At 41.5% G+C, this 12,820-nt stretch overlaps 1 protein-coding gene across 9 annotated transcripts in view; it reads left to right on the top strand.

Moving 5' to 3' along the window:
* The window catches only part of YEATS2 (YEATS domain containing 2), a 117,308-nt gene that overhangs the window by 89,043 nt on the left and 15,445 nt on the right, over window positions 1–12,820 (top strand). For all 9 annotated transcript variants that reach the window (XR_011250181.1, XM_069558866.1, XM_069558832.1 and 6 more), the window contains 3 exons: window positions 2,956–3,142; window positions 9,280–9,408; window positions 9,911–10,009. Coding sequence is in view for 8 of the 9 variants with exons in the window: in XM_069558866.1 (XP_069414967.1) it covers window positions 2,956–3,142; window positions 9,280–9,408; window positions 9,911–10,009 (415 nt within the window). In the remaining variant the exon portion in view is untranslated. The remainder of the gene's footprint in view (window positions 1–2,955; window positions 3,143–9,279; window positions 9,409–9,910; window positions 10,010–12,820) is intronic.

Raw genomic sequence — 12,820 nt, 5'->3', positions numbered from 1 at the left:
TTGTATATTATCTTTGGAGAAATGTCTGTTCAGGTCCTTTGCCCATTATTTGGTTGGGTTATTTACTCTCTTTCTCTTATTGAGTTGTAGGAGATTTTAGATACAAGTCTTTTACCAGATTTGCAAAAATTTTCTCCTCTCTTATCTGTCTTTTCACTTTCTTGAATCACAAAACTAACTTTGATGAAGTCCTGTTTACCTGTTTTCTTTTTAATAGAGTTTTTAAAAAATAATTTTTATTATTTATTTTTGGCTGTGCTGAGTCTTTGCTGAGCAGGCTTTTCTCTTGTGGAGAGCAGGGGGTTGCTCTAGTTTTGGCGCATGGGCTTCTCATCATTGTGGCCTCTCTTGTTACGGAGTACGGGTTCTAGGGCACACGGGCTCAGTAGCTGTGGGTCCTGGGCTCTAGTGCATGGGCTCAGGAGTTGTGGCCATGCTCGCAGGTTTAGTTGTTTTGTGGCATGTGGCGTCTTCCTGGATCAGGGATTGAACCCATGTCTCCTGCATTGACAGGCAGATCCTTTGCACTGGGTGTTGGTTGCTGCGGATGGGCTCTCCCTAGTTGTGGCAAGCAGGGGCTACTCTTTGTTGCAGTGTGCAGGCTTCTCATTGCAGTGGTTTCACTTGTTGCAGAGCACAGGCTCTAGGTGCACAGGCTCACTAGTTGTGGTGTGTGACTCCAGAGCACCCAGGCTTCAGTAGGTGCAGCTTGCAGGCTTAGTAGTTGTGGGACATCGGCTCAGTTGCTTCGTGGCATGTAGAATCCTCCTGGACCAGGGATGAAACCCATGTTCCCTGCATTGGCAGGTGGATTCCTATCCACTGCACCACCAGGGAAGTCCCCTATCAGTTTTTCTTTCATTGCTTGTTTATGCTAGTAAAAAACCATTGCCTAATCCAAAGTCAGAAAATATAAGCGTTTGTTTTCTTCTAAGAGTTTTCTAGTTTGGGCCCTTACATTTACCCCTTTGTCCATTTTGAATTAATCTTTGTATACGGTATGAGATAGGGGGCCAAACTTTATTCGTCTGTTTGTAAGTATCCAGTTGGCCAGCAACATTTGTTGAAAAGTCTGTTTCCCTTTTGAATTCTCTTGACACTCCAAGGTGCTCACTTCCCAGGCTTCACACTTCTTGCAACTACTGCTTCACCTCACATGCCTACTCATATCACTCTACTTTGCAGTTCCTTGAATATATGTTCTTTCTTACCCCTCTGACTTTCTGCGTGCTCTCTCCTGCCAGGGAAGACCCTCTTATCTCCCCCTTTTCCTGTCTTCGAGATATCCCTAACGCTCCCAGTGCTCTCCCTCCCATCCCTAGGCTGAAGGAGTAACCTTCTCACTTGTCATTCTGCCTTGTACCCTTGCCTGCTGCAGCCTTCATCACTGTCTGGTAACCCTCTCCTTGAGGGCTTTTATCTCGAGACCCTGATATTTAACACTGCTTTGTGTAGATGTTTGTTGAATAATATGACAAACTTTAAAATATTTCAGTGAGTTTTTAATAAAGTCATACTATTCCATTTTCACATTCTGAGATTATGTCCGATTGCGGGTGATAAGTTGAAATACTGTTTTATCAGTCAGTCAGTTCAGTCGCTCAGTTGTGTCTGACTCTTTATGACCCCATGGACCGCAGCACACCAGGCCTCCCTGTCCATCACAGACTCCCGGAGTTTACTCAGACTCATGTCCATTGAGTCGGTGATGCCATCCAACCATCTCATCCTCTGTTGTCCCCTTTTCCCGCCTTCAATCCTTCCCAGCACCAGGGTCTTTTCCAATGAGTCAGTTCTTTGCATCAGGTGGCCAAAGTGTTGGAGTTTCAGCTTCAGCATCAGTCCTTCCAGTGAATATTCAGAATTGATTTCCTTTAGGACTGACTGGTTTGATCTACTTGTAGTCCAAGGGACTCTCAAAAGTCTTCTCCATCACCACAGTTCAAAAGCCTCAATTCTTCAGCACTCAGCTTTCTTTATAGTTCAACCCTCACATCCATACATGACTACTGGGAAAACCATAGCCTTGACTAGACGGACCTTATTTTATAAAGTGATATAATAGGTGGTGAATTTTTTAATATGGTAATCCTATAATACATCCTCATTTTGAAATTTTTAAAATGTCCTGGCCCATGAAGTCTGAAAACATCAGTTCAGTTTCAGTTCAGTCTCTCAGTCATGTCCAACTCTTTGCGACCCCATGAATCACAGCACACCAGGCCTCCCTGTCCATCACCGACTCCCGGAGTTCACTCAGACTCACGTCCATCGAGTCAGTGATGCCATCCAGCCATCTCATCCTCTGTTGTCCCCTTCTCCTCCTGCTCCCAATCCCTCCCAGCATCAGAGTCTTTTCCAATGAGTTAACTCTTCGCATGAGGTGGCCAAAGTACTGGAGTTTCAGCTTTAGCATCATTCCTTCCAAAGAAATCCCAGGGCTGATCTCCTTCAGAATGGACTGGTTGGATCTCCTTGCAGTCCAAGGGACTCTCAAGAGTCCTCCAACACCACAGTTCAAAAGCATCAATTCTTCAGCGCTCAGCTTTCTTCACAGTCCAACTCTCACGTCCATACATGACCAATGGAAAAACCATAGCCTTGATGGACCTTTGTTGGCAAAGTAATATCTCTGCTTTTGAATATGCTATCTAGGTTGGTCATAACTTTTCTTCCAAGGAGCAAGCGTCTTTTAATTTCATGGCTGCAGTCACCATCTGCAGTGATTTTGGAGCCCAAAAAAATAAAGTCTGCCACTGTTTCCCCATCTATTTCCCATAAGTGATGGGGTAGGAACCACCAAACTAAAGAAGCAATTATTTTACACGACATGACATTGAATAGGTAGTTAATAACAGCTACTAGCTAATATTTTGGGTGTGCTACATGGCAGTCACTGTTGTAAGTAAGTTACACTACTTCTTAATTTTTATTATTTCTGGTTCTGTGGTTTAGCAATCAGAAGGAACAACTCCTGGTTCATCGTCTACTGTGGGTTCTGTCATGAAAACTTCTGGACAGCAGCAAGTGTGTATGAGTCAGGCCGCCGTGGGATCCTGCAAGGCTCCTGCCCCCTCTGTCATCAGCGCCACGTCCCTGGTGTCCACACCAAACCCCATCTCTGGAAAAGCCACAGTATCAGGTCAGTTGTATCATCGTTTTATTTCCCTTTCCTTTCTTTGGTCTAGAATATTTCTGGAAGGTCTTTAGTTCAGTTCAGTTCAGTTTCTCAGTCGTGTCTGACTCTTTGTGACCTCATGGATCACAGCACGCCAGGCCTCCCTGTCCATCACCAACTCCCGGAGTTCACTCAAAGTCATGTGCATCGAGTGGGTGATGCCATCCATCCATCTCATTCTCTGTCATCTCCTTCTCCTCCTGCCCCCAATCCCTCCCAGCATCAGGGTCTTTTCCGATGAGTCAACTCTTCGCATGAGGTGGCCAAAGTATTGGACTTTCAGCTTCAGCATCAGTCCTTCCAATGAACACGCAGGACTGATCTCCTTTAGGATGGACTGGTTGGATCTCCTTGCAGTCCAGGGGACTCTTGCCAAAATTTTGTATAATAAATTATTAAAAACCATTAACTTGGAAGCATTTTTCATATAGCTGCTTTCTAGATGAAGTATTATTTAAAATGTAGGTATAAATTTTCAAGTCTGAAATGTTTTTATGGATTGAGTAAGAATTTTTAAGTTATATAGTAAAACTTCAGCCATCTGGAACTCTTCTGGGTATTTCTCATCAGTTTTGAAAGGACCTCATGGCAAAACATCATACATTTCTTTTTGCTTTCATAAAGTACATAAAATGTAAAATTTTTAAATGTAAAGATGTAAATTTTGAGTCCAAGACATGATTTTTAACAGTGGTTACTGTATTAAGTTGTGTCAGAATGACATGCCTGAGGTTTGATGAAATGTATCCTGTCTCCATGCCCATACTGAATGGCCCCAGAAAAGTGTGCCTTTTACTTCTTTGGGTAAACTAGAGCACAAATCCTGAAGCTGGATTGCCTAATGCTTACCTCATGAAGTTTAAATGCCTAGGGTACTGTGTTACATGTAGTAATCATTATATAAATAATTGCTGCTATTGTTATTTTTAGTATCATCGTTGTTAGTCCACATTCCCTTATCTACAATTCTGAAATTCAAAAAGCTGTAAAAACCAAATGTTTGCTTACTGTTGTGCTTCTCCATAACTATTTTAGAGAAAAACCTGACCTTCTTTGACAGGCTATTTAAATGACTTAATACGGCCTCATGATGCGAAGGACTGCCGACTCACTGGAAAGACCCTGATGCTAGGAAAGATTGAGGGCAGAAAGGAGAAGAGGGCAACAGAGGATGAGATGGATAGCATCGCCAACTCAATGGACATGAATTTGAGCAAACTCAGGGAGATAGTGGAGTACAGAGGGCCTTGGCATGCTACATACAGTCCATGGGGTTGCAGAGAGTCAGACATTACTTAGTGACTTAACAATAACATATATCATATATAGACACATATGTACGTACAGAGAAACATACATAAATACATACACATACATATAATCAACTCATTGGAAAAGACCCTGATGCTGGGAAAGATTGAGGGTGGGAGGAGAAGGGGTCAACATGAGATTGTTGGATGGCATCACTGATTCAATAGACATGAGTTTGAGCAAACCTTGGATATAGTGAAGAGCAGGGAAGCTTGGAATGCTGCAGTTCATAGTGTCTTAAAGTGTCAGACACGACTTAGCAAATAAACAACAACACATGCCCCGGTCCCTTTGAATAAAGATTGTGGATATTCTTCCCTTTTACTGCATATAGTTTGCTAAAATAAAAGCACAGGCTTGTGAGCTCTTCAGTCTAAATAAGTCATCTTAACTACTCTTGGGTATTTTCAAAACTAACAAAAAAAGATTGTGGAAATTCTCATTTATTTTTCCCATGGTTTCTACCTCCCAATTAAAATTGACCAAATTTTTTTTATGTGGGTATTTTTATTTTTCCTTTTTTTTTTTAAGGCTGAGGAATCGGCCTTAAATCCTTTCAGGGAGGCAGTGGCCAGGGGACAGTGGTCTTTTTTGCTTCAACCACTTTGTGCCTGACACGGTGCACAGAATTTGTCTTGCTGGGGCAGATGCCCTTGTGGCCTGATCCATTTCGTGTCCCCCTTATCCTCACATGGGAGTCTTCATGTGGCAGGTGTCCTAATGGCTTTTAAGTGCCTGACCTGTGCCTACACAATATTGGTGACCTAGTCCTCAGTTGTAAAGAAGACAAAAGAGAGACCCTTACCCGTTCGGGTGGCAGCTACTGGGGCGCAGTGAGCAGTGGGGCCTTTGGAACACACCAGAGGGTAACCCTGGCCAGAGTTCCTCAGTTGCTTCCACAGCACTTGCCTGTTGGCAGAGGGTCCCTGTGAGAAAGGAGAAGCGAGGAGGTGGGGGAAGAGACCCCAAGTTCCCTATATGAGCCACCAGAAATGTCGTGGTCCAAGCACATGTTGGGAAAGAATTTCCAGAGATGAGACAGAATGAGAGGGAAATAAAGTTTATAAGTGGGGGAAGAAACCCCAGGTTCCTTATACGGTCCACCAAAAATGTCATGGTCTTAGCACATGTTGGAAAAGAATTTCCAGAGATGAGACAGAATGAGAGGGAAATAAAGTATTAGAGTGGGAGATGCTGTTAAAACAGTGGGCCAGCTCAAGGGAGAACCGACCATGTTGTTACTATAATTATCACTAGATTCCATTGTTGAGTTGCTCACTTGGGTCCAACTCTTTGTGACCCCATGGACTACAGCATGTCAGATTTCCCTGTCCTTGACTGTCTCCTGGATTTTGCTCAAACTCATGTTCACTGAACTGGTGATGTTATCCAACCATCTCATCCTCTGTTGTCTTCTCCTGCCTTCAGTCTTTCCCAGCATCAGGGTCTTTTCCAATGAGTCAGCAGCCCTTCACATCAGGTGGCCAAAGTGTTGGAGCTTCAGCATCATTTCTTCCAATGAATATTCAGGATTGATTTCCTTTAGGATTGACTGATTTGATCTCTTGCAGTCCAAGGGCCTCTCAGGAGTCTTCTCCAACACCACAGTTCAAGAGCATTAATTCTTTGGTATTGAGCCTTCTTTATGGTCCAACTCTCACATCCATACATGATTACTGGAAAAACCATACCTTTGACGATATGAACCTTTTTTGGCAAAGTGATGTCTCTACTTTTTAATACGCTGTCTGGATTTGTCATAGCTTTTATTCCAAGGAGCAAGTCTTTTAATTTCGTGATTGCAGTCACCATCCGCAGTGATTTTGGAGCCCAAGAAAATAAAGTCTGTCACTATTTCCATTTTTTCCTCATCTATTTACAGTGAAGTGATGGGACTGGATGCCATGATCTTAGCTTTTTGAATGTTGAGTTTTAAGCCAGCTTTTTCATTGTCCTCTTTCACCTTCAAGAGGCTCTTTAGTTCCTCTTTGCTTTCTGCCATTAGGATGGTGTCATCTGCATATCTGAGGTTATTGATAGTTCTCCCAGCAGTCTTGATTCCAGCTTGAACTTCATCCAGCCCAACATTTCACACGATGTACTTTCCATACAAATTTCGTTCATGACTCCAAATCAAGACCCTATGTTTCATTTGCTTTTTGGATGGTTAAGTACCAACATTAAGGCTAATTTATTTTCCCATGGTTTCTACCCCTCAGTTAAGATTGACCAATTTTTTTTTTTTAATGAGGATTGCTTGTTCTCTTCTAACTGAATGTTTAGAGGTAGTGTATTAGCACTGGAGTAGAAATTATAGAAGTGGAAGGAATTACTATTGTAAGAAATGAATGCCTTCTCTTTTTTTCTGATTTTTAACATGCGGTAAATTAAGTCTCCTTGCTTTAAGTTCAGGTTTCCTGAGATACTGCTGATGAAGCTCTATATAATAGTTTCATAAGGGACTCATTATTTTCTACTATCCATTAATTTTGTGTATATGGATTCTTTTTTTTTAATTAAGGTATAATCTTTATAATTTTTCAATTAATTTTTTTGTGTGCATTACAAATTATTTTGAACAAGTCTCCCATTGTGACTGGAATAGAGTTAGCAAGGGAAAGAGTACTGGGAGGTGAAGTCAGAGTGTTGGGGCCAAATCACATAGGGCCTTTGTGAATCATTGTAAAAACATTGATTTTTACTCCAAGAGAAGCCATTGTAGGGGTCTTCCACTAAGGAGTAACATGAGCTGCCTGTATCTTTTAATAAGTCATTGGCTACAGCATTTAGATTAATCTATGGTGCACAGGGTGAAAGCAGGGGACAGACCAAGAAGTAGACACTAAACTAAGAAAGAAGCTTTGATGTATCAGGGACCTCTGGCAACATCAGACTGAAAGGAGTTCCAGAAGTAAACAGAAAAGTTTAGTAATTACATTATCATTGGATTTGTCAGTAGCAGTACTGGAAGGTGGAATATTGCTTTTCAAAATTCTAGAGGGGAATTCTTGTAGTCTACAGTTCTGCAGTTGGCCCAGTCTTTACTAAGTATGAGGGTAGATATTTTCTGACAGGCAGCCTTTCAGATGTATTTTCTGTGATTCTGTCTCGGAGCATAATTAAAATATATGTTTCATCAGTGTTAAGAGATGTAGACCAGGAAAAAGGACAAAAATAGAAGGAAGGCAAAGGGAACTCCCAAGGTAGCTATGAAGTATGCTCCACAGCTGAGACCTCTGCCGCAGCCCTAGAAACCAGCAGTCTAGATGGAGCAGATCAGAGCACCGTGGGAAGAATAGCTCTGACTTTAAAAATGGAAGTGTAAATTATTGAAGAGGTTTGACCATATGGAGGAGAACTCTGTATTTAAGGGGAGGTTTGTAGTGTTTTTGAAGGACATGGGAAGACTTTGGTATGTTGTTGAAATAGAGAACTAAATAAGCAGATGAAAAGGAGGAAAATTTTTAACTCCAGAAAATGAAATGGAATCATAGTATCATGGTATTCTTTGAATCAATACAGGCCATTATTGGAGGAGAGGGAAGATAGGGTCTAAAGCTTATCTACCCTTACTAGTAAGTCATTGTGTAGCATTAAAATGTTACATCAGATTGAGTCAAGGCCTACAATATACACATTCTTTTAAAAGACCAAAAGGGTTAAAAATGGATACTACCTGTGAATAAGATGAAGACAGGGAGGTGGAGCAAAGGATGGCTGTTTTTAATTATATGCCTTTTAGCCCTTTGTAACTTTTCAACTGATAAGCATGTAGTATTAAAATAGAAATAAGAATTTTTAAAATATGAAGAAACCAGGTAATTGTACTCTTAGGCGGGGGTGGGGGGGAGCACATCTCAGTAACTAATTACTGCTTGACAATCTAACATTCACTGATTCCAAAGAATGATTTTGTTTATTGAAGGCTTTGTTCTTGAAAGTATTTGAGATTATTCCTTTTCTTAATCCAACTGCATTCCAGTGCCTTAAAGTATCTTTAGCCTCTGTTGGTATTCTTAAGTTATTCTAACATGCATTTTAGTTGTTTCTTGTGTACTCTTTTTGTTACACTTTTACTGGCCCTCTGAATGCCTAGAATAGTTTTATGATGGAAATGGGAGTATGGAAATTGCTTTAAAGCAAAATAGGAGAGGATGAACCTTTCTAAAATAAGTGGAGACTATCTGGTTTGAAAAATAAAGGCTGCACAGAGATAGGAAACTGTAAGTTCTGGTGAGTAAATAGATTGAAGCATTAGATACGTAGAGATGTTGTAAAGGAGATGTAAATAAATTAGGAACAGATTAAAATAGACTCCAAGTGCTTTGACTAATTTTGGAAACATACTCTAGGCAGACCAGAGCCAGAGAAGGTTTTCCGGTAGGAAAATGATAATTATCCAAATCAAAATACAAAATTTTATATCCAGTTTGTATGTATCACAGCTGTATGTAAAACAAATAGTCATAGAAAACTAACATGGAGAAAACTATCTCAAAATGATGATACTGGTTGTCTGCAGTAGGACTCTGTGGCTTTTTCTATTATTTCCACTTTTTCAAAAATTTTTGTATTACGATAGCAGGGTAAAAATAACTCATTATTGTTGCATCATTGTTTCATTGAGAAACCTGCTTCATCCATTGCCTCATGCTTCTGGCTCTTTCTTTATCGAAAGAGTAAATGTCCTAAGAACGTCCTGCTGTCAGAAAATGTGAATGCTAAAGAGGGCAGGAACTGTAAGGAAGCATCTGATCTTCAGCTTGGCCTTATCTTCCAACTTATTTTAGGATTGTTAAAGATTCACTCCAGTCAATCCAATCCCCAGCAGGCTGTCCTGACGATCCCCAGCCAGCTCAAACCACTCAGTGTAAACACATCTGGAGGTGTGCAGACGATACTGATGCCTGTGAATAAAGGTGAGTCCTTCACCTATTGGGTGTGGTTGTCCCTAAGTCTGTCTGGTGGGAAGGTCTGTAGTCCATCCTTTAGTGGCCATTCCTGCCTTGTACAGCCTGCCCTTGAGCTGTCGCCATACTCCCTGGCACCAGCTCTAGGACTGAAAGTAAAACCCAAGTGATCCATTGACTTCTAAATTAACTGCTCATTTCTAAAGGTGAGCAGGGGAGTTTATCTTAAACATTTATGAGAGTACAGGTCAGTTGGGTTTTTACTTTATGAGGTTAGTGACCAAGCCTGCATTTCTATGGTTGACAATAACAGCTCAGTTACCCTGGTACTAATAGTAAATAGCCCACCTTATAAATCTGTGTGTAAAGCAAGGACGTTACCATTTCTGTTACACTGAAATTGTTTTTGTGCTAGTCATCTACAGTAGAGCTGTCACCTTGGGAGATAGATTATTTTCATTAAAATAATTTCTGTATTTCTTGTATCCTCCCCTCCTCTTTTGCCTGTTAGTGGTTCAATCATTTTCTACCAGCAAATCACCTGCCATTCTGCCTGTAGCTGCCCCAACTCCAATTGTCCCCAGCCCTGCTCCAGCAGCTGTTACAAAAGGTATGTCATTTCCCACAGTATGTTTGCCCAGAAGTTTTATGCAAGACTTTACTATCATAAGACTCCCTTGAATTTCAGCATCCATGAGTGAGTCGCTTCAAAAATACATAGGATGTTTATATACAGACTTCATTGAGGGAAGTACAGAGATGTGTAAAGCATCATTTCTGCCCCCCAAGAATTTATAATCAGGTTGGAGAGAGTTGCAGTAGACAGTAAGCAGTGATTGATAAATGCACAGTAGGTGATCTGAAAAATGAATGCTGAAATATTTCAGCCTAGGATGTGTGGTTCATAGAACATGAGGGGTTGTGGAAGTGGATAACACTTTGGTATAGAACATGGATTTTAACCAGAACTTTTAAGAGTGAAGCATTTTTTACTATGGAGAGGCATGCCAGATTAAGAAAACAGTAGAGATGAAGACTCAGAGGGCTTGTTTGGGCAAGTAGACCAATCAAGGGGACTCACCTGGGGTGTACAGTTATGTAAAGGAGCTATAAGTAGGGTCAGATGTTGGCAGCTGGAAGTGGGGACACTTATGACTATTGACTGGATGGAGAGAGTACAGTGTGTTAGAACAAAACATTTTGACATCTGTAACATCTACAATAATGATAACTACCTTGTGTAAGAGCCTAAAATAACCCGGCACCATGCTAGTTGCTTGGTGAGATATATATATATAATGGGCTCGATAACGGACAGAAATGGTATGGACCTAACAGAAGCAGAAGATATTAAGAAGAGGTGCAAGAATACACAGAAGAACTGTACAAAAAAGAACTTCACGACCCAGATAATCATGATGGTGTGATCACTCACCTAGAGCCAGACATCCTGGAATGTGAAGTCCAGTGGGCCTTAGAAAGCATCACTACAAACAAAGCTAGTGGAGGTGATGGAATTCCAGTTGAGCTATTTCAAATCCTGAAAGATGATGCTGTGAAAGTGCTACACTCAATATGCCAGCAAATTTGGAAAACTCAGCAGTGGCCACAGGACTGGAAAAGGTCAGTTTTCATTCCAATCCCAAAGAAAGGCAATGCCAAAGAATGTTCAAACTACTGCACAATTGCACTCATCTCACATGCTAGTACAGTAATGCTCAAAATTCTCCAAGCCAAGCTTCAGCAATACGTGAACCATGAACTTCCAGATGTTCAAGCTGGTTTTAGAAAAGGCAGAGGAACCAGAGATCAAATTGCCAATATCCGCTGGATCATGGAAAAAGCAAGAGAATTCCAGAAAAACATCTATTTCTGCTTTATTGACTATGCCAAAGCCTTTGACTGTGTGGATCACAATAAACTGTGGAAAATTCTGAAAGCGATGGGAATACCAGACCACCTGACCCACCTCTTGAGAAACCTGTATGCAGGTCAGGAAGCAACAGTTAGAACTGGACATGGAACAACAGACTGGTTCCAAATTGGAAAAGGAGTACGTCAAGGTTGTATATTGTCACCCTGCTTATTCAACTTCTATGCAGAGTACATCATGAGAAACGCTGGACTGGAAGAAACACTAGCTGGAATCAAGATTGCCAGGAGAAATGTCAATCACCTCAGATATGCAGATGACACCCTCCTTATGGCAGAAAGTGAAGAGGAACTAAAAGGCCTCTTGATGAAAGTGAAAGAGGAGAGTGAAAAAGTTGGCTTACAGCTCAACATTCAGAAAACGAAGATCATGGCATCCAGTCCCATCACTTCATGGGAAATAGATAGGGAAACAGTGGAAACAGTGTCAGACGTTACCTTTTTGGTCTCCAAAATCACTGCAGATGGTGACTGCAGCCATGAAATTAAAAGACACTTACTCCTTGGAAGGAAAGTTATGACCAACCTAGATCGCATATTCAAAAGCAGAGACATTACTTTGCCGACTAAGGTCCGTCTAGTCAAGGCTATGGTTTTTCCTGTGGTCATGTATGGATGTGAGAGTTGGACTGTGAAGAAGGCTGAGCACCAAAGAATTGATGCTTTTGAACTGTGGTGTTGGAGAAGACTCTTGAGAGTCCCTTGGACTGCAAGGAGATCCAACCAGTCCATTCTGAAGGAAATCGACCCTGGTATTTCTTTGGAAGGAATGATGCTAAAGCTGAAACTCCAGTACTTTGGCCACCTCATGCGAAGAGTTGACTCATTGGAAAAGACTCTGACGCTGGGAGGGATTGGGGGCAGGAGGAGAAAGGGGACGACAGGGGATGAGATGGCTGGATGGCATCACTGACTCGATGGACATGAGTCTTCAGTGAACTCCAGGAGCTGGTGATGGACAGGGAGGCCTGGCGTGCTGTGATTCATGGGGTCGCAAAGAGTCGAACACGACTGAGCAACTGAACTGAACTGACTGATCAAAGTACCTGAAAAGAGCTGTCAATACCCATTTTGCAATAAGGAAACTGAAGTTTGGAAATACTAAGTCTGTACTTCCCAAGTGTAGAAAACTAGAAGGCAGTGCAGTCAGAATTTGAAATACTTTTTTTCAGGCATTCCAGGATCTCTCACAATAGTCTTGGGAAGAGATGGATTTGAAACTTACAGGATGACCATCTGAAGCAAGGGTTGGCTGACTGCAGGCTGCTGCTCATTTTTTAAATAAGGTTTTATTGGCACATGGCCATGCTGATTCATTTATATATTGTCCGTGTGTGCACTGCAGCCTCAGAGTTTGGTCATTCCAGCTGAGTTCACATGACCCACAAAGCCTAAAGTATTTACTGATTAGTTCTTTTAGGAGAAGTATGTCAGTCATGATGAAAGATGCTAACCTAGACCAGCATCTCTCCTCAGTAGCAGGTATGTA

The sequence above is a fragment of the Ovis canadensis genome, chromosome 1 (assembly GCF_042477335.2).
Source record: "Ovis canadensis isolate MfBH-ARS-UI-01 breed Bighorn chromosome 1, ARS-UI_OviCan_v2, whole genome shotgun sequence".
In the NCBI taxonomy this organism is placed as follows: Eukaryota; Metazoa; Chordata; class Mammalia; order Artiodactyla; family Bovidae; genus Ovis; species Ovis canadensis.
The sequence above is the reverse complement of the archived record's forward strand: the minus strand, read 5'-3'. Positions and strand labels throughout refer to the sequence as shown.